This window comes from Ailuropoda melanoleuca, chromosome 20 (assembly GCF_002007445.2).
Source record: "Ailuropoda melanoleuca isolate Jingjing chromosome 20, ASM200744v2, whole genome shotgun sequence".
Classification (NCBI taxonomy): Eukaryota; Metazoa; Chordata; class Mammalia; order Carnivora; family Ursidae; genus Ailuropoda; species Ailuropoda melanoleuca.
Genome location: NC_048237.1, coordinates 25,556,394 through 25,580,707, shown reverse-complemented (window position 1 = coordinate 25,580,707; position 24,314 = coordinate 25,556,394). Strand labels below are relative to the sequence as shown.

The window sequence follows — 24,314 nt, the reverse complement described above, 5'->3', positions numbered from 1 at the left end:
TGATGCAGGCCTCACCCAGAGCCTTTTAACGTTTTCCTTTTCCTCCAGGAGAGTAAACAGATTATGTATAAGGCACCCAGTTAAATCTGAATTTCGGATAAACAGTCAGAACTTACTGGTAAAAGTATGTCCCAAAGACTTCATGGGGGGTATACTTACACTAAAAACTTACTTGTTGTTTATCTGGCTACCCTACCTTCATTTTTCCTTTCTTCCTTTTTGGTCCTTTTGGGCTCTTTAGGAATTTGGGGTGATTCAGGCCATAATGAGTATGGTACTAGATTTATTGTAGGCTGCTGTCTTGCAGCCTTTGATCGGAAGGCCAGTAAGAACTTTTAAGGATTTCTCAAATACTTGCTAAATATTTATGAGTTATATTTATCCCATATATTATAGCTTCTCCTTGATAATCTGTTTTTGTTTTGATTTTTATGACTAGTGCATACATAGAGATGTGAAGCCAGAAAATATCCTCATCACAAAACATTCAGTGATTAAGCTCTGTGACTTTGGATTTGCTCGGCTTTTGAGTGAGTATTGATGTTTTCTTAAGTAATTGTAAAATACAGAAAGATTCTTTATATGAGAAAGGCTCTAGATGCTATAGAAAGCTAGTTTTTATATATTTTGGGCTTGAGCTTGCCCCAAATTATAATTCTGTAATTACTGAAAACATGTGGATACACACAGTGTTTTAAATATGTATGCTATATGTAAATTATACCACAGTAAAGTGGTTATTAAAAACTATGTTATTCTCCTGGTCTCTACCTTTTTTTTTTTTTTTTTTTTTTTTTGCTAAAACAGTTCTTCTGAGAAATACTACTTTAGAAGAGTGGTTTTCAGCTTAGGCTGCAGATGAGAATCGTCTGGGAAACTATAAGCTGTAACCATAAAACTATAGCGATACCGCCCCAGATTCTCCCCCAGACTTTCTGGTCTCATTGGACTGAGATGGGGCCCAAGCGTTAGTAAGTGAACAAGTACTATATTTCGCCTGGTTTGAATGTGCAGCCAGTACTGAGAACCACGGAATTAGAGGACCCACAGGATGGCGTACAGCCTTGATTTCTTAGGTCTTCCCCCTCCCACGTTGGAGTCCAGTCTCCACTGTTGTCTCTGTTTTCCATGTGCCATCACTGGCCAGCTGGACCGGGCGACTACTACACAGACTACGTGGCCACCAGGTGGTACCGCTCCCCAGAACTCTTGGTGGGGGACACACAGTATGGCCCCCCAGTAGATGTTTGGGCAATTGGCTGTGTCTTTGCTGAGCTGCTGTCAGGGGTGCCTCTGTGGCCAGGAAAATCAGATGTGGATCAGCTCTATCTGATTAGGAAGACCTTGGGTAAGTGTTGCTTTTGTCACACCTTTTGGGAAACGGAATAGTTTTACCCATGTCAATACAGGGCAGAGCCGAGTTCCCAGTCTCATTCAGTGCCCTTTACGGTTATGAAGGAGGGGCACTCTAGAAACCTTATTTAAATGATTTCATTAAAGGTGTCCACATTTGGGGGCACCCGGCTGGCTCCGTCAGTAGAACCTGTGACTCTTGATCTCACGGTCATGAGCTTGAGCCCCGAGTTGGGCATAAAGATTACTTAAAAAAAAAAGGGTCCACCTTTATTTTAATAAAAAGAATTAATGATTGTGAGTACATACCAGGTGTCCAAAAAGACAAGGTTCTGTCTTCGCTATAGTTTGGATGAAGTTAAGCTCTGAATAAGGATCATAGCAACAGTATAAAAGCTTACATTTCTGTAAAGGCTTAGCAGTTTGCAGAATGCAACTGTGCTTTTCACGTGTAGTTCATTTCATTATGGTGGCTCATTCTTTGGAGATCCTTCATGCTACCTGCCAGGCTAGACTGGATCATTCAGATGCTATAGAAGGTTCTAAACCTTCTATGTGTCTGGAAGAACCGGCTGGATCTTCTGGTGTCACTCTTGTTGTCCTTCTCTCTACTCTTAGGGTATGATGGGGGAGGGAGGAGGAGAGGGATGGATGAAAGATGTAGAGAAGGAAGTGACTGCCCACTTCAAAAGTCAGGGAGTTTAGGGCGCCTGGGTGGCTCAGTCGCTAAAGCGTCTGCCTTCGGATCATGTCATGATCCTGGGGTCCTGGGATTGAGTCCCACATCTGGCTCCCTGCTCAGCGGGGATTCTGCTTCTCCCCCGCCCCTCCCCCTGCCGTTTCCCATCTTTCCCATGCCTTTCCCCTTCCCCTTCCCCTGCTCCTGCCCCTTCTCTTCCCCTTCCCACCCTTCCCCTGCCCTTCCCCCTCCCCTTGCTCGGTGTACTAAAGCTCTCACTCTCTCCCTGTCTCTGTCAAATAAGAAAAAAAAAAAAGGCCTAAAAACAAGTCAGGGAGTTTAGCTACTGCTCCCCAGCTTAAAGCAGACGTCCTCCTCTAAACTCTTGCAGTACGCGTCCTCACGCTGTCTTGTGCTGCGCTTTTATCTTCCCAAAGATACTGTCAGCTACCTGAGGGTGAGGTCACGTCTGCGTTTCAGTTTGTCCTCCACCAATGTCTGCACACAGTAGGCACTAAGTATTTGCTGACAGGTTTTTTCAGTGACCAGTAAGGCGCCTTGGAGTGCTTCCAGGTGCAATCAGAGTTCCTTTGCCGTTCCCCCCAGTGATTTTAGGGCACCCTCTTCCCGTCCCCACTCCCAGCGCTCTGATGGAAGAGTTACTACGGTGCAAGCAGTGCGCTCATGGCGAAGCTCGCTGGGAGCTGGGCAGGGCAGTGCGGAGTACAGTTTGGCCACCTGTGCAAAGTGGGGCAGGACAGCAGTGTTTGGATTTGAGTGTAAGGCAAAGTGCCAAAACAAATCAGTAAAATTAGGCAGTTTGATACCCAGGTATTTCTGGGGCCCTGTTTGGGAGGTTTTTGCTGTCCGCTCCGCTTTGGCAAGGGGGCCTGAGTGTGCCCAGGGGCACCCTGCTGCCTATCTCCTGATATCCTCCGAACAAAATTCCTCTTCACGTGTAATATCCCTAGAATTTTACATGAAGGTGATTTTAACTGATTTGGATGAAATGTGGGCAGCGAGAGCCTCACATAATCCTCTAGAATGTAGAAATGCTTCTTTGTTCCGTTGATTCATGTTGTAAGTGCTTTCTAAGCAATAGATAAAATGGGATTTCCAAGCGACTACTATTTGATGAAACAAGAAAAGTGGTTCCAATTTGGAAATACATTCCTTCTAGCTAGAAGATCTTCCAGGATTCCCTTCCTTCCTTTCTTCCTTCCTTCCATCCATCCCTCCTTCCCTTCACCTATCCTTTCTCCTTCCTTCTCTCCATTCATCCCTCTTCCTTCCTTCCTCTCTTCCTCTTCCCCACCCCCACTTCTTTCCTCAAATATTTATTGACAGGTACTATATTCTAAGTGCTAGGCCAATACATTTTTCTATTGACCCATCAGAAGTCAATGAATATGATTTTGCTTTGTACTTGGTGCACGTTGGCTACTTTTTTAAAAGGCATTATTTTATTTGTGTGTGTATGTGCTTCTGAGCTGTTTGGATCCCTCCAATACACTGTGAGCCCTTGAGGGGCAGTTACCTCGTAGCCTTCAGTACCATGCATGCCTCCTGTACACCTGACACAGTGCTCCGGCCCCTGCGGTCTCGGGACATGCTGTGCAGGGTTGCCTTGATGCCTCCCTCTGACCGGAAGAGCGGACTACAGCCTTCGTTGGTTGTAGGCACAGACAGAGCACGGATGGAGAGAAATCATAGGTCAGCGTTTGCTAACTGGTCTCATTTTACCTGCCTTTTTCTTCTCTCCGAAGGACATCTCATTCCTAGGCACCAACAAGTATTTAGCATGAATCAGTACTTCAGTGGGGTGAAAATCCCAGACCCTGAAGATATGGTGAGTGACCCGATTTGGAAAGAGCTCTGCACGTCAGGGCTGAGGTCACCCTGATGTATAAGTGGTGATCATTCTCTTTACGTGGGGAGTTGCAGGCTAACTGGATTTGGGTGGTTCCTCACCTGCCTGAGCCCCATGGCCCACTGTGCATCGGAAGGTTAGTCTCAACGCGAAAAAGAAAAGTGGGGCAAATTGGCTAGCAGGCCCTGGCCTTCAGGGAGCATTTAGAAGTTGCTGAGAGCAGAGGCTAGCCAGCATGCTGGGTAGGAACACAGAGCCGCCTGCCCTAACCTCGCCTGTTCATCATTGTCCGCAGTGGAAGCTGTAGGCAGCTCACACAATGACTTATCTAGGAAAATCCAGCACTGCCCGAGTCCCCTACTCGAATCACTGTCCAGACCGTGGCCAGAAGCAGTGATGAACTTGCTCGGCCAGCCTCATTCTGGTGTCCATCCCCTATGGCCAATGTGGCAAAAATACGCATTTTTTTTAAAACTAAAAAATCTGAAATGTGCATACTCAACCCACTTTCAAGAATTTATTGCAGTGAAACCATTAGACAGGGACATAAATATGTGGCATTCTTCAATAGAAATTGTTTCCTTTAGTGTTCCATCAGTAGGGGATTCATCAAATAAGTGGTGATGGTATATCCTTACAATAGAAAAGCCACAGAGCCAGTAAAAATAATTAGATTTCCATGTCTTCACCTGAAAAAAAAGTCCATAACGTATTGTTAAATGAAAAAAAAAGGTTATAAAACAGTATATATAGTTTGACAAAATTTTAATACATGTTTAATAAATACACAATTCATGTATACATTTATTTACATAAATAAATATACAGTAATATGACAGCTTCTGGAAAATCATACAAAGCCTTTTACATTTGTGAAATAAATGGTTGCAAGGATATATACCAAAATATGAACAGTGGGTATCTCTTTGTGGTGGTAGGTGATTTCTTTATGTTTTTTTTAAAATATTTTTTAAATGTCCTCTGATGAGCCTGCATTATAATCAAAAACATTTCAGAGCACAGTTAAGGTTTGTGAAATCATGAGTTTCTACTGTCTACGGAAGGTGCTTTCAAATTGAAACTAAGGCTCTGATTGCTCAGTTTCCAGATGGAAAGTCTGTCAAGCTCCATGTGAGCTCAACCTCTTGGCTTGTCCCACAGTTGGAGCCTTTCACCTTCTGCACCACCTCCCGCCACTGCACCACTAGGAATAGGAAAAGTGGGTCATGCTGGGAGCGTGCTGGGACGGAGAGGCAGGAATGACACCTGACATCTGGGAGGTGACCCAGCTGGCTCCCTCGTGACCTGGACATTCCCAGTTCCACACTAAATATCACTTAGTGATTTCCTGCTCACTTGTCTACCAGGGAAGACTCAGAAGCAACGCCGGCTTCATAAATGTAGAAAGCTTCCCAAGGTTTCCAAGAGGCGGTCCTGCAGGGGGTTTCCTGTTGACAGAAACACAGGAAAACTCAGGGCAGGGGCTCCCAGGTGGGACAACTGTGCCCCAGTCCCTCTGCCGGTCGGTCACCCTGCTGGAGGGAGGCCTGCGGGCTTCTGGCGCTGGGAAACCAGCTAACCTGGCAGGATGGGCCCTCCTCTCACAGCCAACCAGGCCTTGTTGCTGAGACAGCAGAGCTCGGTGTCAGCAATGTCCTGTCTGTCAGTACCCAGCAGTGCTCAGCTTGAACATAGCAGAGATAGCAGGAGAAATTTTGAAAACATCGGGCAGGGGTGGGGGTGGGTGGGGAGGGGCGAGGCTGCTCTCAGAGTTCTAACACAAATCTGCTCTAGGATTTTTTTTTCCCCTGGTGATCTGAGGGAACTCCAACACTGAGGCTGTTATCTCTTAACCTTATCAGTGAGTAGTAAGCGCACACTGGGAATTTGGCTGTTTGGGGGCTGATTCCCTGTGCAAAATAACTCTGTGCACAGCACCCAGGAGCCTGGCCGGTCACTCCGGCCTCGGGCCCACAACTGCCATCTTTTTATACGTCCAGCTGCCCTCCTCTATTAGCCTTTATTAGCGGTGTATCTCTTTAACTGGCCTGTCTGTCCGCCTGACATTCAGCATTCCTCCTGCTTCATAGTGCTTGTTATTCCGGATTGTCTCCAGCATGTGACTGGAGCAAAATAGCCTTATATGGCCAAAGGGAGGTTGATGAATGTCTGCTCCGGAGACTCTTTAAACAGTAGGATGAACAGGGAAATAGCAGGCTCTTGTGGGAGGAGAAAACAGTGTTTATTCCAGAAAAACCTGGAAGCATCTGTTCACCTAGGTAGCAAAAAAAAAAAAAAAAAAAAAAAAATCTATTTTGAAGCTTCCTCTATGTAACTGTCAATAAATGCAAGAACTGGGGCCTCTTTTAAATGCCAGTATAAATGCCAAAAATTATTCTGAGGGAAGGCAAGTTATATAAATTGGGGCAGAAGAAAAGAAATAACAGTGGCTTCACAAGTGGGTTTTTTTTCTCTCATTAATTAATGTTCCCTCATAATGCGCTACCCGCGTCAGTTCTCCGGGAAGTGAAGGGAGTGGTGAGGAGGATGATCTGGAAAAGAGGTTTGGAGATGGAGAAAGGAGGAGCTTGTGAAACGGGGCGTAAGGCGGCTGTTTCGGGGGGAGGTGGGTGGGCAGAGGGTGGAGGAGGGGAGGAGGGTGCCAGGAAGGTGCTTCTCCTCCTCCGAAGACATTTGATCTGAGGTCATCTTATCTTTGGATACATACTGTAAATAAAACCCCCTTTTCTTTTCTTCTTTTTAAAACAGGAACCACTTGAATTAAAATTTCCAAACATCTCTGATCCTGCTCTGGGGCTCTTAAAGGTAAAATCATAGCTTCTAACAGACCAGGAAGCACACAGTAGCTGTGTCACCAGGGAGTCTGTCAGTCCATGAATGGAAAAGTGTCCCCTTTAGAGTTCTCCTCCTCCTTTGAGAAGTTTGAATACTTTCAATTTTTTTCACATTCAATTACAATGAAAACATCTGTAGGTGTTTTCCACTTTAAATAAACCCAACATTTTGTATTTGAAATCTAAGTTTACAGAAAAAAGCCATTTCAGAGGGACAGTACTTGTCTTACAAAGAGACCCTTTTCTTCAAAAAGTGTTGGGCCATAGGATCGAATTCTTTCTTTCTTTATTTGGGGGGGACAGCAAAGCAAGGCTTATTGAGCAATAGCAAAGTGATAGTACAAAGCCCCCGAGGAAGGAGTGAGGGGGTGCCCCATACGATCCATTTAAATAGCCAACCCCCTAGTATATTTTTTGTTTGTTTTGTTTTGGTGCAAAAGGTGGTTTTATTAAAGCATGGGTATAGGACCCGTGGGCACAAAGAGTTGCCCCCCTCTAGTATATTTGAAGTAGGATTTTTTTTATTTTAAAATTTGATTCTCAGAAATATATAGCTCTTATGTAAAATCAGTTACCAAGTAAAATATTTGCAAGTTACAGTCCATGCCCCACCCATTTTAAAGCATTTAATACATTCACCGATGCATTTATAAAAAAAAATTGAGAGAGTTCCTTGGGGTATATAATTGTGAGATTTAATCTATCCAAGTATGAGCCGGTTGGCCTACTTAATGCAAATAGTTAGGAATGACGCAACACAAAGGCATGAATATTATGTCTCTCCTTCCATGGGTGCATACGTATGCTGTAATACATAGACTATTTCTGGAAGAATATACCAGAGAAAAAGGAGAAGCTGAATCTGGAAGGGGGAACGACAGAACTAGAGTGGTGAGGAGACTTTGCTATATTCTGTATGAATTTTATTTTTACCAATTGTAGGTATTATTTTTAAAATAAAAACCTTCATTTTTACCGAGTATATACAAGGGACCAAATTGGTTAAGTGGATTATTCCAGTTGGATACTGAGGTGAACTCAAAAATCATATCCTACTCCCTCAGGGCAGAGCGCCAACTACCTCCACAACAGAACAAAGTGAAGACAGTAAGTTTTTGGTCACTGTTTCTAGAAACTATGTATTTACTTATTACATGGTTATCCATTTAGGAATAATTGTGGAAGGAACTAAAATCATGCTTGGTGCGTTTTTCCTACTTTTCCCCCTTCCTGTTCCCAACCCAGGGGTTCAAAGAAGAAAAAAAATCTTACTAAGTTAACACAATTGTAAAGAAGTAAGAATGGGGACTTTTTCTGTTCCTTTAGGGCTGTCTCCACATGGATCCTGCTGAGAGACTGACGTGTGAGCAGCTGCTGCAGCACCCGTATTTTGACAGCATCAGAGAAGTGGGGGCTCCGGCCGAAGAGCTTGACCGACCAGTGAGGAAGACCCTGAGGACGAGCCGCACGCACCTGCCCGGGGTAAGCGCAGGGCGCTCTCTTCCGGAAGCAGCCAGGCTTGCAGCTTCAAATGGTCTCGCGCCTGCCACCTGGTACAGACAGCCCGCGTCTCGACCTGAGGTGGCAGGTGCGGCTTGCAGCTCCAGCACCCTCCGTCCAGCACCGGGAGGAAGGTCGAAGGAGCTCTCAGCCAGGGCTCCAGACGCGTCTGCCTCAGAGGGCCCCTTCTCCTGAATCCTGCAGGGGTCCTTGCCCTGTGGGTCCTTCCCTGCTGCCGCAGGGCAGCTGGGGGGGGGGTTGTTGTGCAAGAGCACAGGGCGTAGACCCGTACACGAGTGTGAGTGTCTCGGAGCCTGCTTTTTGTGCTCTGGAGAATGAAATCCAGAGTATCCCAGGCAGCTGTCTGTCATCATGTGTACTTTCCGTATTGACTGACAGCCCAGGTGGATCCAAAAATGGAACCGTTTTCCCTCGAATCCTTCGATCGTCAGAGTTGGCTAGGGTAGATAGGGTGATCGTGCTCTCGGCGGTATCAGCGGACCAGCTTCCGTTGTCAGAGACTAGCACCCCAGCTGCACACTGGGAGCCTGTGCAGAACACGACTGGATGACGCAGGCCGAGTAGCTTTACAGTAAGCGTCTTGGTAGAAGCCGAAAGCCCTAGTAATCAGAATGGACTGCAGTTGGAACCACAACTGAGATGAGCTGGCTACTCCTGGCCCCTTCTGGATCTGCTTAGGGAGCCCTTAATCTAGAAATTATTATGCCCTAGTCTTTCCCTTTGCAGCCCCCCCTGCCCAGGGTGCTGAATGGCATCTGGGGGGTGCGTGTGAGGTTTGGAGGAGAGAAGAGGATGGACAATCCATGAGGAACAGGTACGGCATAAACTGAGGGTCCCACTGAGAGAGACCCGAGTTATACAATTAAGAAAGCTTTATTTTGTTCTCTGTCATAGATGACCCAGGTAGCAGAACAGGCCAGACAGACAATCGCCCCCACCTGCAGAGTTACCACTTAGGTTGCTGTTCCTTTGTGTTCAAGAGTAAAGGGTCTTTAATGGGACTATTTCTATGTGAAAGAATAGGGGAACCCACTAATTGATGTATTGCATATATGTCCTGAAGGGTTCAACTGTTTGAAGTATTAGAAAGTAACCACTTTTCAGATACCTAAGGCCATGTAGTACAAAATACGTACACTTTTTGTATGTTCTCCTTACTTTCATTTGATATTGACAATAAATTCACACACTTTCTGGGAGTGTGATGGGAACAGTTTTGCCTTTTGAACTAAGGGGTATGGGGGCAAATCACTTAAGTGCTCCAGATGTCCGTTTTCTTTGCTGTGAAAACAAGCATTGGCTTAAATGATCCCTAAGGCCCCAGCAAGCTCTTACCTCTTGTAAATCTCTGGGTTTTTTTCCCAATAATGTTAACATGTCAATTTTTCTTTTTCATATTCTCTAAATTTTCTTGAATGTGCATGTTTTGCTTTTTAATATAAAATAAATCTTCAAAAGGAAAAAGGGAACAAATTTAAACATTTTGTCCTCCCTCAGGTCCTGGATTCTATGCAGAAAAAGTATCTCTGTGCTGAAAAACTGACATATTTACCTCTTTTGTGATATGTTCTCAATAATGAAAAGAGCGCACGGCATCAAACCTCATGGTGCGTTTTGTATTTGCAGTTACAGGGCCCACCTCAGCCGGCTAGCGGCAGCTTCCTTCCAGCTTTGGATAATAAGAAGTACTACTGGAATGTCAGGAAACCGAACTACCAATTTGCAAACATTTAAGGAGCGTGGAGATGGATGATGAAAAAGGCGTTAATCAATCATTTGGAGAAAACGAAACGCATACATTTGCTTAAAAACAATCACCATGTTGAAAGATCATCAGGAGAAAACCTAAGGAACAAAGGGGGGGGCCACCTGGCAGGACAGGAAGGGAAATTCCGGACGCAGCCTTCCAGGCTTCACGATGGTGACTGGAACGGAAAGGAAACACTAGTTTGGATTTTCACTTGCATTTTTGTTGTATCTAAGTAGCTGAGCTAATGGACAGAAATATAAACTCTACTTACTGCCCCTATCTCGGGCAAAATGAGCAACGTAAGAAGGGTTTATGCTTCCATTGTACCCCGTGACCCAAGTGAAGAATGGATTACAGAACACCCGTATGTATTTCTTGTGGCCCTTTTGCCTCGAGTCCTATCCCCTGCCTTTCAGACTGTCTCAACATCATATTTAAGAAGAGTTTTAGTTCCTGAAATCAAAATGCTTACTATTCTATTTCCTCCTTGCTCTATCTCTAGATTTTTATATTTTAAAACATTTTTAGAATATTTAAGAGTCATTCAAAATACTTAAAATCATGGATTATTGTAACAGAATTATTTGCTTACATATTTCATGATGTTAATAGACATTTCTTACATATACTTTTGTCTTTACCTTTAGTAAAGGCTGCACCTTAGTCATTTTTGCAGGCAAGTTGGGTTTACATAACCCACCTCCAGGTGACCCAATTTCCCTTACAAACAATGGTGTGAAGGCTGACAGCTGACCAAGGCTCGATCAAGGCATAGAACAAGACCTGCAGGCTGCACGGGAACTGAGCCTATTGGCCTGAAAGTGGTAAGTTCTTCATTGTGTCCAGCTCTGCCTCAGACTTGGAGACAGATCCACAGGCAGGACTCTCTATAATGATCTGGGTTTTGGAAGAAATTTCTTGTGAGTTTTTACTCGGACCATGAAAGACATTAGGTTGTAAACGGGTATTGTCCCTGAAATACCTTTTGATACTGTATGTGTGTGTACTGTACATATATATGGATGTGTATATAAAACATACCCACATATATGTGTATATACACACACATATAAATACCTACACGTGTGTGCACGTGTGTACATACACTATGCTAAGAACTGGTAACGACTAATTAGAAAATAGTCCAAAATGATACTGAGGATTCCTAGCTTTGTATCACGATACCTAAAATGATGACGTATAATTAGCTTCGACTTGGCCTGCCGCTCCGATTCCAAAAGCGTTGGAATCGTCCCCTGCCACAGGGGCAGGATGAAGCTCACGTCTGTGTCTTGTAGCTCACTGCCAGTTTCGGCTGATGGGCTGCTGCTCTTTCCTTAGTGGTTCCCAGCCATGGTTTTTGAAATTCTATTTTACTGTCTCTTCAAAACATTTCTACTTGCTCCAATTAGTTTACTGCTCTAGTTAACTTCCTTCGTGACAGCATTTGACTTTATTCACTTACTGCTAAGTAACTCACCAAATTCAGGCATCTGTTCAATAATTTTGGCTACTCCAGGGGCACCTGGGTAGCGCAGTCGTTAGGCGTCTGCCTTCGGCTCAGGGCGTGATCCCGGCGTTATGGGATCGAGCCCCACATCAGGCTCCTCCACTATGAGCCTGCTTCTTCCTCTCCCACTCCCCCTGCTTGTGTTCCCTCTCTCGCTGGCTGTCTCTATCTCTGTCAAGTGAATAAATAAAATCTTTAAAAACATATTTTTGGCTACTCCAGCTGGTTTAATGATATCCTAAGGCCCCTGATGTATGTAGCTTCTTGCAAAGAGCTGACAGGGGGTTAAATACTAGTCCTAGCGTTATCCAATTCTTCTTCTGTGGCTTTGATTCAAATGACAAGGAAGGACATCCCACTTCTGTTTACGTTTTCTGTTTCCCTTTTTAACCCAAAACAATGCACTTGACGAGGCAGATCACTAGTTTGTTCGGCGGTTTTATAGAAAACCATCCAGAAGACAGAAGTAGTTCTGGGCTAGATCCTGGTGAATTGGTTGCCTCGCCACACAGTAATCAAACAAATCTGAGACGGAAGCGTTCGTTTTTTCTAATAAGTTCTAGGAACTGTGTACCAGTGCTTAATTTAACCACCGCTGTAGCCCTTCGTTCAGGACGGGGTCCCCACTGTCTCGCACGAAGCTGTTCTCCATCCTAGTCTTTTTTTTAATTGACTGTGTTGATTTTATAAATGATAGTGGCAATTTTATTTGTAAATAGTGTATCATTCATGGCAAGTGCTAGTTACATAAGCTGCTTCCTAAACACAACTAAAATTCATTTTTCTACCCGAATGCTGCATCATACAGTGTTTGTTTTAAAATTATTTCTGGGGGCACCTGGGTGGCACAGCGGTTAAGCGTCTGCCTTCGGCTCAGGGCGTGATCCCGACGTTACGGGATCGAGCCCCACGTCAGGCTCCTCTGCTGGGAGCCTGCTTCTTCCTCTCCCACTCCCCCTGCTTGTGTTCCCTCTCTCACTGGCTGTCTCTATCTGTCAAATAAATAAATAAAATCTTTAAAAAAAAAAAAAAAAATAAAATAAAATTATTTCTGGTCAAGGTTATAGTTACGAGCATAATGTTCAAACCAAATATACAGAAATCTACAAACAAGTTGGCATATAATTAACAGTAATAGAAGCAGGGCCATTTCAAGCCGGTAAAAATAAAGATCTGTTTTTATCCATGTATGATATTCTTTGTCACTGCTTTCTAGATATAAACTGAATTTTGTGCTTATACTTTTTTTTTTTGCACTTACACCTCTTTTTGATGTCCCTTGAGCTCATAGGAAGCAGTATCCAACATACGTGGGGGAATAAAAATTAGTTTCTAATTGACATGTTAAAATTTTCTATTTAAAGCAATATTTTAAGCAAAAAATAAGTATAACTGTGCTGGACTTCATGATCATTTCCTCTGTTCTATTGCAGTCAGCAGAACTATTTGAATTCAGGCAAGTATTTACGTCTAGTTCTAATGAGACCCTAGACTAAGCTTACAAAATAGACAAAGTAGCCAGAGAAAGGTGTATATTACAAAGAACACAGGAATGCAGGATCATGAGAAATGCATGCAAATCCTGGGAAGCAATATGAACACCTCAACAACCACTGTCTGCCTTTCATAATTGAGTCCATCAATGAATCTGAAATTTAGCTTTCAGTTTTTCATAATTGTACATTTATAGTAATGTGCTTCAATAACTTTAAAAGGTAACAGTAATATAAATTACTGATAAAGTACAATAAAGAGTATCTGTGTTGCACATTTAAATCACTTTATTTTTTTAGTTTTTTAAAATATATATATATACATATATATTTTTTAAAGATTTTATTTATTTATTTGACAGAGATAGAGACAGCCAGCGAGAGAGGGAACACAAGCAGGGGGAGTGGGAGAGGAGGAAGCAGGCTCCTAGCGGAGGAGCCTGATGTGGGGCTCGATCCCAGAACGCCGGGATCACGCCCTGAGCTGAAGGCAGACGCTTAACCGCGGTGCCACCCAGGCGCCCCTAAATATATATTTTTAAGATTTTATTTATTTGACAGAGAGGGAGAGAGCACAAGCAGGCGGAGAGGAAGAGGGAGAAGCAGGCTCCCGCCTGAGCAAGGAGCCTGACGTGGGGCTCGATGCTGGGCTTGATCCCAAGACTCTGGGATCATGACCTGAGCTGAGGGCAGACGCTTAACCAACTGAGCCACCCAGGTGCCCCTAAATCACTTTAAAGAACTGTCATTATCTACCTCAAGAGTTACCTACATAGATATTTATATAAAATGAGGAATATATTAGAATTAAACTGGTACCTGGTTTCCATTTTTCTTGACATGATTTAATGTGCATAGATTTTTACTTCCAACTTAGTAACTTCAGTGAGTCATGTCTGAATATTTATTTTCTACATGATGAACTCTCTGCTTCTGAAATGTCATGATATGACGTCCTCAAGGTCTGTTGATGATTATATAATATTTATTGCTGTTTAGGGTCAACAATTTCAAATGATACTTTATATTGAAATAAGACACTTACTGAATATTATTATTTTACTTCAAGTCTAATTTTAGTTCCAGAGAAGGCAGTACTGTCTTAAAGGTTCGGATAAGGTTTTCTTTTTCTCTTACTCCAGGAAGATCACTTAACAACAAATACTTGAGGTTTCTGCAAAAAAAAAAAAAAAAAAAAAAAGAAGGAAAAAAATTTACCTCAGTCGGCCTTTACCCTTACAGCGTTAAACATAAACTCCATTAAAGACATTTAGAAAAAATTACACACAGAATGCATTTATATCATACTATACTTTCAAAATGATTTTTAGAGCAGTTTTAAGAGTGCTACTTTAAATGAAATTCATCCTAGGAACTAAGCCAGACCTTGGGAAGTTTAGTTGTTCTGAATTACATCAATAATTCTAGCTGAATCTTTCCAAATATTATATATGTATTATAGCATAGAACTCCTTTGCATGTGAAATACGAAATATGAATCTTAATCTAGAAAGGGGAAAAAATTGGGGGAAGTTCTTAAAGGAACTTCATTAAAAGATGAAGCCTCAAAGCCTCAACTAATGTAAGAGACAATCTACTACTTTTGGTTCCAATGTTTAAAATTTGTCTACTAAAAAGAAATAAACTTAAAAAAAATGGGGGGAGGAAAATGCCTGGCTGGCTTAGTCAGAAGAGCATGCAACTCTTTTTTTTTTTTTTTTAAAGATTTTATTTATTTATTCGACAGAGATAGAGACAGCCAGCGAGAGAGGGAACACAAGCAGGGGGAGTGGGAGAGGAAGAAGCAGGCTCACAGCAGAGGAGCCTGATGTGGGGCTCGATCCCATAACGCCGGGATCACGCCCTGAGCCGAAGGCAGACGCTTAACCGCTGTGCCACCCAGGCGCCCCAAGCAACTCTTGATCTTGGGGTTGTGGGTTTGAACCCCACATTGGGTACAGAAATTACTAAAAATAAAATAAAATAAACTTAAAATTTCTCAAACTTCCTGTGATATTGAGGTTACTGTCAGAACATGGGGGAAAATGCTCTCAAAGACGGAGAGGAAGCATTACAGCAAATGCCCACTGATTGCTTACTGCAGCTGCTACCATGCTAGGTGCCTTAATTATTCATAATAATAATTACTGTAATTAATAATAAGGTGGTTGTAGTCCTTCTGCCACCTCTCCTGGCCACGGTAGTGCACTATGGTCCCCCAGTGCAACAGCCACTCCAAAATACGAATATCTATTAAGGAAATACTTTTTTAAAAAGATGCCCCCTAAGAAATGCAATAAAGCATTAATGTATTATGGCTGATAATTTTAGCTGTTTGAAAGTATTATTTATAGATGAAAGTTAAGTTATTTTATGTATTCTTCCAAATTAAAAAAGGGCACCACTTCTCAATTGTTTTAGATTCTAGTTATTCAGGGCACCTGGCTGGCTCAGCTGATAGAGCATGCAACTCTTGATCTCAGGGTTGACAGTTCGAGCCCCACATTGCGGATAGAGTTTACTTAAAAAAAATTTTTTTTAATTTAAATTATAATTATTCATTTTAACCTCATTATCAAGTTTTCATTTGGGCACTGACCACCTACCTTAAGTGATATAAAGCAATGATGCCTTTGTCTGTGATATTCCCACATGAAATTATTTCCATTTCCAATATGCTTTTTTGTAAATTTTCAAGTTTACCAAGTCTCTCCAAACAGCCATCCTCAATATAATGACACTTGCATAGTCTTATTTTTTCAACATGCTGTAGGCCCTCTGGGAGATAAAAGGTACATTTTAAGAATCTGCTTTACCATTAAGTTAACCAACTGTCCTAGTGTGGCCAGGACTATTCTGGTTTTAGGAGTGAAAATCCTATGTCCTGGGAAACCCCTTAGTCCTCGGAAGACTTGGCTGATTAACTACCCTATTAACCATACAAGGTATTCACTATACAGGTTGTGTTGATGGACAGGACCATTCTGTAATCAGATGCCCAAGTACTGGAGGAAAGAAACGCCCGTACAAGCAGAAACTGCATGGGTATGATCATTCTTACGTTACTGAGTTTCTCAAGTGACAGAAATTTGACAAAGGAAGTTTGACAAGCAAGGCCTTGAATTTTAAACCAATAAGCACGAAATAAAGGCATGTAGAGACAAGCTTAGTGAAGGGAGAAAGGAGAAGAAGGTGTTTGTAATCTCTATTTAACTTTAAAGAATCACACACAGGAATAAAGACTGGATGGTACTGGAAAGGGCAAAAAGGAACACACCTATGACTCTAACAGTGAGTCAAATGCAACAAAATGTCACTGCAAATCACCTACATTTCCCATAAGCAAATGACAGGGTAGTTACCCAGGTGATCAAACCCAATTCTCATGATACAAGAGTCAGTGGCATCAATCGCCTGAATCTTGTATTTGTCCAGAGGTCCTGTTGGGAGGTGGTTGTAGTCCTTCTGCCACTTCTCCTGGCCATGGTAGCGCACCATGGCCCCACAACGCAGCAGCCACTCGGATGCCGCCCTATCGGGTCCCACGTCCTTGATGCGTTCATGATCCACTCTTGGCAAGAGAACAAAAGCAGTTCGTTTTTAGTATACTCACTAGCTGCTTAACTTTAGTCATCAGCATAAATATCTCAACAACTTCTCCTTTCAAATTGACTGAGGAAGGAGATACGTATATTAGGAAGAGCCAGGTAAAAAAACATACGACGGCTCTTCCTGCTCCCTTGTTTTTGTTTCCAACTGAACTCAGTCAAGGCCTATTACTTTTATATGAATTTATCAGAAACACATGCGTCTTCATTGATTCATATGTAGAACCAAGCTTGACCCCAGGAAGTACATAGTAACCACGTAGTGAGTGAATAACTGTACCTGGTCATTGTTTTCATTAATGATAAAATATAAAAGGGAATAATTTTGAATCTATGTTTAAATTAATCTCATTAAGTGATACTAATTTCTACATGTGCCCTTTTCTCTAGTTGTGTTAAAGCTGTATTAAGCAACAAGATTAGTTTCATTGGCTTCAAAATGGTATTTCAAAGCATGTGACCCACTTTTTTAAAAACTTGAATCCCCTTGGTAGTATTCAGAAGGCTAACTATATCCTTTAAGAAGCCATAGAATATTCTGAAATTACATTTGCTGAGCTTTTCCGGTTATGAAAATAATATTATTTTCATTTTAGAAAACTTGAAAGGCATCAAAAGGACAGATGAGAAAAATCTGAACTCCTACAGCATAGTTAATATTTTGTAATCTATTTTTCTGGCCTTTATTCAATGTTTGTATGTTTTATTTGTTTTTAAACAAAATTAGGATCCTATTGCACACACTGTACAAAAAAGCATTTGAAATACAAGAAATAACCAAATTAGCTACTGGCAACTCATCTAGCTGTAATAATCCCCATGTTTCTTCACTTCAGTTAGAGTAACTTACTTATTAAACACTGCATTCAACCAGCCCCAGAAGTTTCTGCAATCACATGACCATGGGAGTTTCTTAAAGCCACACAACTGCTGGGAAATTTTTCCAAACAGCATCATTCAATCTAGACACACAAAACAGTATTCATATTAGATTAGCTGGCAATCCGAGTCCCATACATCCAGTAATTCACTACACAATTTCAAAGTCAATGCTCTTGTGCCAATAAAGCTGAGTCACTTGCCACTCAAAGTTATTGAGCAAGTCACTCCTGTCTCTGCTTCTTGGTTTCTTCGCTGCAGAAAAGAGGGGCTGGATTCGGATGGTCTCTAAGGTTCCCTCCAGCCTTGATGTTAAGTTGCACTTTTCAACCCTCAATTGGAGTCTGCCCACAAGACTGCCAGCAGATGTTTAAGGCATGTTGTAGTTCTGTTTGGTGAGGATAGGGGCAACCTGGGAAGAGAGGTGGATAATTTGCACAGTCACATCAGGAAGGGTGGCACATGATCAGCAAGGGAATTTGGACTGTCTGCTGCAGGCAGTTGGGTCACTGAGGTTTTAGCCAAGAACACTGGCATTGTTAGAGCTCTGCTTCAGAATAGTACTTGGTCAACAGCATCAAGAATGAGGGTCAATAGAACAGAACAGAGAGACAGCTTACAAGGGCTTCAACCACATGTGGCCATGGGAAAGGACCAAGTGGGAGAAGAATGGGAATGACATTCCACGGTGGATTCCACATGGCTCAGTGAGATGCTGGGGCAACGGACAGAATAGTTGAAGAGGACACTAAGTTTTGGTCCCAGGTCACCAGCTGGATGGTGACATCATTAACAGAAGTCAGTGTCAGGAGGACAGGTTGTAGGTTTCCGCCACCTCGATCCCCAGTTTTTCATATTCTAAATATGAAGTGTTAGCAGAACTTCTAAGTGGAGATAACCAACAAATCATTAGAATCAGAGTCACAAAATGGGAGAATTGGAAGGAACTTAGACCACCTAGACCATTTAGAGATGAGGAAACTGAAGCCCTGACATTAAGTAACTTGCTGACACCCTAAATCCTTTCTGGAACAAGGTGGGGTATTAATAAATGCATGCATAGAAAAGGACTTGCTCAATGTTTCATGGCTAATTGATGGTAGCACTGAAACTTGAACCTAGCTCTTCCTCCTTCCAGTCCAGGGCTTCCCCCCCAGTCCTGGATGGTACTAGAACTGGGGAATAAGAAGACTAGAAAGAGGCCTGAGTGAGAACCTTAGAGCTAAGAAGTGACTGAAGGTGTTGAGGTTCTAGAACAGTGAGATGAGGTCTGAGAGCAGAACCTGGGATCATCTCCCCTCTCCATCTCTTTTAAGATTTTATTTATTTATTTATTTATTAGAGAGCACAAGCAGGCAGAGGGACAAGGAGAAGCAGACTCCCCACTGAGCAAGGAACCTGATGTGGGGCTCGATCCCAAGACCCTGGATCGTGACTTGAGCAGAAGGCAGACGTTTAACCAACTGAACCACCCAGGCACTCCTCTTCATCTCTTTTCCACCCCCATCTGCCTTCATTCCTGCAAACCTCCCTCTGCTATTGCTCTCTTGTTCTCAGCCCTTCCTAGCTTTTTGTTAAAGCTCTCTCCACCTGTGCCCAACTTTGATAACTCTACTAGCTGCCAATCTCATTTATCTGGGCTTTCCAGCTTCAACTCAGGCTGTCCTATTTACTGTCCCTCCCCACCCCACGTCCCCATCCTGTCTGTGGAAATCTTACCCAACCTCAAGGCCTCATTCAAATGCCATCTCCATCCATCCATCCATTCATTCACTCAATAAGTATTTACTGAATGTCTGCTATACTTAGTGCCAGAGATACAATGGTGAGATTACAAAAACAAAGACACAGAAAGACAAGGTTTCTTGTCCTCATAGAATGTATAGTCTAATGAAGACAGACAACATAAAAACAAATACATAACATGCAATATGTCTTAAGACAACATAAAAACAAATACATAACATGCAATATGTCTTAATAGAGGTATGAACAAGTTCTGTGAGAGCCTAGAGGAGGAAGTGAAGGGAAGGCTTCGCACTAGAGGTGTCTTTTGAGATGGGTCTTAAAGGATAATTAAGAGTTTCGAGTTAGGGGCACCTGGGTGGCTCAGTCATTAAGCGTCTGCCTTCGGCTCAGGGCGTGATCCCATAGTCCTGGGATCGGGCCCCACATTGGGCTCTGCTGGGAGCCTGCTTCTTCCTCTCCCACTGCCCCTGCTTGTGTTCCCTCTCTCGCTGGTTGTCTCTCTCTCTGTGTCGAATAAATAAATTAAAAAAATCTTAAAAAAAAAAAAGCTTCGAGTTAGGCAGAAAAAAAGTATGCAGAACAAAGAGGACAGCAAGGATCACATCTTATTCATTGCCATTTTTCTTAGCACCTAGCACATTCCCATCCCTCTAATGCAAGAGTTTAATATATATTTGCAAATTAGTAATCTTCAATGGTTGGTATATTTCCATAGAGAAAGGTAAAACCAGAGAGACTGTTATTAAGCAGATAGTTAGACTGGTTTGTGAAAATTGAGTACTTTTCCTTGATTCATTTTGGTTCACCTTGTAATTCAGCTTAAAGGAAAGACTAAATTTACACCATGATCTCCAAAAATATTAGATGTTATATTTAAAATAATTTAAACATGACTATAAAAATTTTACTTAGCAATAAAGGTAAAAAAGTAAATTGGTAGGTTTTTACATTCTCAACTGTGCCTGTGCTAATTGATTTTAGAAATTTCAGAGGAATTCAAGCAGCTGCCCCTGGGAATGTTTTCTATAAGGAAAGCGGAGACCTCTAGTGGTGAGTTGGTGAATTTAGCTCTAATGATGGGGAAAAAAAAAAGTTAACAGCAAGTTAAAAAAAAAGTTAACAGCAAGTTAAAAAAAAAAAAAGCCACTACTAAATTATAAGTAATTCAGAAATTAAAAATCATCTTAAAAAGCTCCTTCTTACTATCAGAACCTGGCTTAGAGCACATGTTTCTAAAAATTGCAATTATGCTTGCAACTTAGAGAAGGCCAGATCTCTAATGTTTAATTCAAAATAGGATATACACAAAATGTTTCTGAGTGTTTGGTTGAGAGTTCCCATTTGCATAAAAAACAGTAAGTTGTTTTTTTTTTTTTTCCTCCAAGTGGAAGTTCTGTTTTTACTTAGCTGGGCTATTCAAAGTGATGGCTAACTAAGTGTTCAAAAGACTGAACTAAAGAACTAGTTCTTGAGGGTAAATAAAATTTGGAGGGATGGGGTGGTATTGGAATTGGGGAGATCTTCCCCAAAATTACAGCCCCACCTCACTGCAAATCAGTGATGCCAATTCTTATTCGTGAGATGTGGAAAGTCTAATGAAATAGAACTGAAGAATTCATTAGGAATTGGAAGCAAAGTTCCCCAAAGCCATTCCTAGGTCAATATCACATGGGGCTCATTGAAGTAACACCTTATAGGTTCTGACACAGACGGAAGATGATACAAATTCTCAGCTGAGGGTGGTGTCATGAATATAAATGTCATACCAAAGACATTATGGGGCGCATGAATGAATGTACGATGAGGTCTTGATTTGAAATTACTTAACTGAAACAAATTAATGTACGGTCAAACCTAGGGGAGAGGGTAAGAAGGTTTTATACAAAGAGCACGTGTGTTGTGAGTTCTTTCACCTTGCTCAACTAAGAAACATGTACTCAAAATCACAGGGTAAACAAGTCACTACTTTGGGTTCAAGTGTCCCATGAGGGTCTGACCACAGACCACAGAAATGTATAATTTTGTATTTAACCTAGTAGCAAATCAACTACATCCTGTGCAAACTAAAAATAACCATCTCTACTACATACTTAACAGGGTGGCTAAAATAAAAAATAGTGCCACCACCAATCACTGGTGATGAGGAGACACCAGATCACAAACATTGCTTTTGGATACAGCCACTCTGGAAAACAGTTTGGCAATTTTTTACAAAACTAAACGTGTTTATCATATGTAAGATCCAGCAACTGGACTCTTGGGCATTTATCCCACAGAACAAAAACAGGCTCACACAAAAAGCAGTATACTGATGTTCATAGCAGCTTTATTCCAAATAGCTAAGAACTAGAACTGAGATGTCCTTCAATGGGTGAATGTTAAACCTATTGTGGTTCGTCCATGCCATGAAATCAGCAATAAGGAATAAACCTTTGATACATACAATTTGGATGGATTTCAAGGGATTATAAAAGCTAATTCCAAAAAGTTACATACCTTATAATTCTGTTTAGAGAACATTCTTGAAATGACAAAATTTTAGAAAGGAGAACAAATTGGGGAGTGGGTGCCCTGCAGGAGTGAAGGATAGTTACAAAAGGGCACTGGGAGGAATCCCTTGTGGTGAGGAAAGCATGTTGTAGCTTGACTGTGGTGCAACGCAACAATCCTACATATGTGATAAAAATTACATAGAACTGGGGCGCCTGGGTGGCTCAGTCGGTTAAATGTCTGCCTTCGGCTCATGTCATGATCCCAGCGTCCTGGGATCGCACTGGGCTCCCTGCTTCTCCCTCTGCCTCTGCCTGCCACTCCCCCTGCTTGTGTTCTGTCAAATAAAAAAAATAAAATCTTAAAGAAACCTACATAGAACCAAATACACACACAAATGTAAAACTGAGGAAATCTGAATAAGATCAACAGAATGTATCAATGTCAATTTCCTGGTTATGATACTGTACTATATTTTTGCAAGATGTTAGCAGTGGGGGGCGCCTGGGTGGGTCAGTCATTAAGTGTCTGCCTTCGGCTCAGGTCATGATCCCAGAGCTGGGATTGAGCCCCGAGTCGGGCTCCCTGCTCAGCGGCAAGCCTGCTTCTCCCTCTCCCACTACCCCTGCTTGTGTTCCCTCTCTCACTGGCTGTCTCTGTCAAATAAATAAATAAATAAAATCTTAAAAAAAAAAAAAAGATGTTAGCACTGGGGGAGAATAGGTAAAGGGTACACGGGATCTCTGTTGTTCCTTACAGCTGTATGGAACTCTACAGTTATCTCAGAACGAAAAGCTGAATTTAACAAATAATGATTTATTTTTTTCCCATTTGTGAAGGAAAAAGCAAGTAACATTCTACATTGTTTTCACAAATAGTCAACTGTCCACGAAGTAAAATCATTTAAACATACTAAAAGCAGTAATTTATCCAGTACTCCCTTGAGCAACCATCCCCCTAGCTGCTGAAATATGCATGTAAGATCTGACCCCTCAAATTTAACTAACAGCTTCCTGTTTGATTAGAACCCTAGTAACACAGTGAACACATATTTTGCATGTTATATACTGTATTTTCTTTTTTTTTTTTTTAAGATTTTATTTATGTATTTGAGAGAGAGGGAGAGGTTAGCACACGCCAGAGGAAGAGGCAGAGGGAGAAAGAAAGGGAGAAGCTAACTCTCCCAAGCAGGGAGCTGGATGTGGGGCTCATCCCAGGCCCCTGGGATCAGGACCTGAGCTGAAGGCAGATGCTTAACCAACTAAGCCACCCAGGCGCCCCTATATATTGTATTCTTATAATAAACTAAAGAAAAGAAAACGTTAAGCAAATCCTAAGGAAAATACATTTACAGTACTGTATTGGATTTATCGAAAAATATCTGCCCGTAAGTGGACAGAATAGTTCAAACCCTTGCTCTTAAAGGTCAACTGTACTTCAACTGTGCTAAACACCCAGGAGCCTCATCTCATGTCATCCACACACCAGCCCTACGACAGGGACACGGCTCATACTCCTAGTTCCCAGCGCAGGATCTGAGGCCAAGAGGCGAAATGACCTCCCCAAGCCACCAGACTAATAGCTGGAAGCAAATTCAAACAAAGTCCTTCCAACAATAAAGTTTTTAACATTCTACTTTTGTTCTGTTCAGCTGTCCTGACCCTAAAAATTAAACATTGCCACCAAGCACAGAGTACGGGTGTTGAACTGCCAAGGTAACTGTGAATCGCGTTAACTTTACGGTCAGATGGTGGTTTAGGGATTACACAGCCCACTTCCCGCACCTTACAGATAAGGAAAGGGGTGAAGAGACCTGTACAGGCGAGTCGCTGCACCCAGCCCCACACAGCATATTTAAAACCGTATCTCGACGCAGTATCTAAGATAAAGCAGCAGACTGCTAAATGGTGGCAGGGACCGAGCCGCCTGGTTCTTCTGGGCGCTCGATATCTACAGCACCAAAAAGGACCCTGCCAGGAGCCCCACAAAAACAAGACCAGAGACAAAGAGCCTCCATCCGGAGCCAGGGCCGGACAGGCAGCGCCCCTCAGTGGGCACTCGGCCCGGCGGGGGCGGGGACGGAGACCGCCCGTGACCAGCAACTGCCTCCGGGGGCGGGGGCGGGGCCGAGCCGGGGGCAGGGAGGCAGCTGGGCCCGCCCAGAGGACAGCTTTCACCCCCCGTAAACCCCCCGACTTTCTCCCAAAGCCCCGACGACGCTGGTTGGTGAAGACTGAGGCCGTCCGACTCGACAGGCCAGACAGGCCAGCTTTTCCGTCTGCCCACCAGTGGGAGAAGGAAAAGGGCAGAGCGTAAGCGCCACCCTAATTCCGCCTCGCTCGGGGCCTAACTCCTCTACTCACAGCGCCGGAGGAAAGGAGGGAACGAGCCAGCGCGCCCCGCGACCACGGCGCCGCCGGCCTGCCCTTCGCCCTTCGCCCTCCGCCGCGCGCGTCCATTGGCCACTGGCGCCGCTCCCACGTGGGGCGCAGGCGCGCTCTTCATTGGCGGCTGAGTGGGAGGCGGGGCTAGAACGCACCGGAGCCGCGCACGTGCA

The 24,314-nt window shown here is 42.9% G+C and overlaps 2 protein-coding genes across 6 annotated transcripts in view; one reads left to right on the top strand and one right to left on the bottom strand.

Annotated features, from left to right (window-relative positions):
* CDKL1 (cyclin dependent kinase like 1) overlaps nt 1-12,408 on the top strand; it is a 55,708-nt gene extending 43,300 nt beyond the window's left edge. For 2 of the 4 annotated variants that reach the window (XR_004622195.1, XR_004622194.1), the window contains 6 exons: nt 440-530; nt 1,148-1,348; nt 3,799-3,881; nt 6,672-6,728; nt 8,084-9,092; nt 9,905-12,408. Coding sequence is in view for 1 of the 4 variants with exons in the window: in XM_002921994.4 (XP_002922040.2) it covers nt 440-530; nt 1,148-1,348; nt 3,799-3,881; nt 6,672-6,728; nt 8,084-8,239; nt 9,905-10,012 (696 nt within the window). In the remaining 3 variants the exon portion in view is untranslated. The remainder of the gene's footprint in view (nt 1-439; nt 531-1,147; nt 1,349-3,798; nt 3,882-6,671; nt 6,729-8,083; nt 9,093-9,904) is intronic. The other 2 variants (XM_002921994.4, XR_004622196.1) reach the window with 2 other exon arrangements.
* A 1,664-nt stretch (nt 12,409-14,072) lies between these two features.
* Nucleotides 14,073-24,265, bottom strand: DMAC2L (distal membrane arm assembly complex 2 like). Of its 2 annotated transcripts, XM_019802575.2 has the most exons (6): nt 24,121-24,226; nt 17,722-17,930; nt 17,490-17,601; nt 16,394-16,602; nt 15,638-15,809; nt 14,073-14,205 (listed from the first exon to the last, which is right to left on the bottom strand). In XM_019802575.2, the coding sequence occupies exons 3-6, from the start codon at nt 17,594-17,596 to the stop codon at nt 14,091-14,093; spliced, it is 603 nt and encodes a 200-aa protein (XP_019658134.1). In that variant the 5' UTR covers nt 17,597-17,601; nt 17,722-17,930; nt 24,121-24,226; the 3' UTR covers nt 14,073-14,090. The 2 variants fall into 2 exon arrangements, with proteins under 2 accessions (XP_019658134.1, XP_019658133.1); XM_019802574.2 differs by lacking the exon at nt 17,722-17,930 and having other exon boundaries at nt 24,121-24,265.
* Nucleotides 24,266-24,314: the final 49 nt, after the last annotated feature.

Excerpts from the sequence above, each read along its gene's own strand:
- DMAC2L (XM_019802574.2), bottom strand. The coding sequence starts at position 17,596 with ATGATGCTGTTTGGAAAAATTTCCCAGCAGTTGTGTGGCTTTAAGAAA. Across the intron at positions 16,603-17,489 it reads TTGAATGCAGTGTTTAATAA|AGTGGATCATGAACGCATCA; the intron begins GTAAGTTACTCT and ends TCTCTTGCCAAG. Across the intron at positions 14,206-15,637 it reads ATTGCTTTATATCACTTAAG|AAACCTCAAGTATTTGTTGT; the intron begins GTAGGTGGTCAG and ends TTTTTTTTGCAG.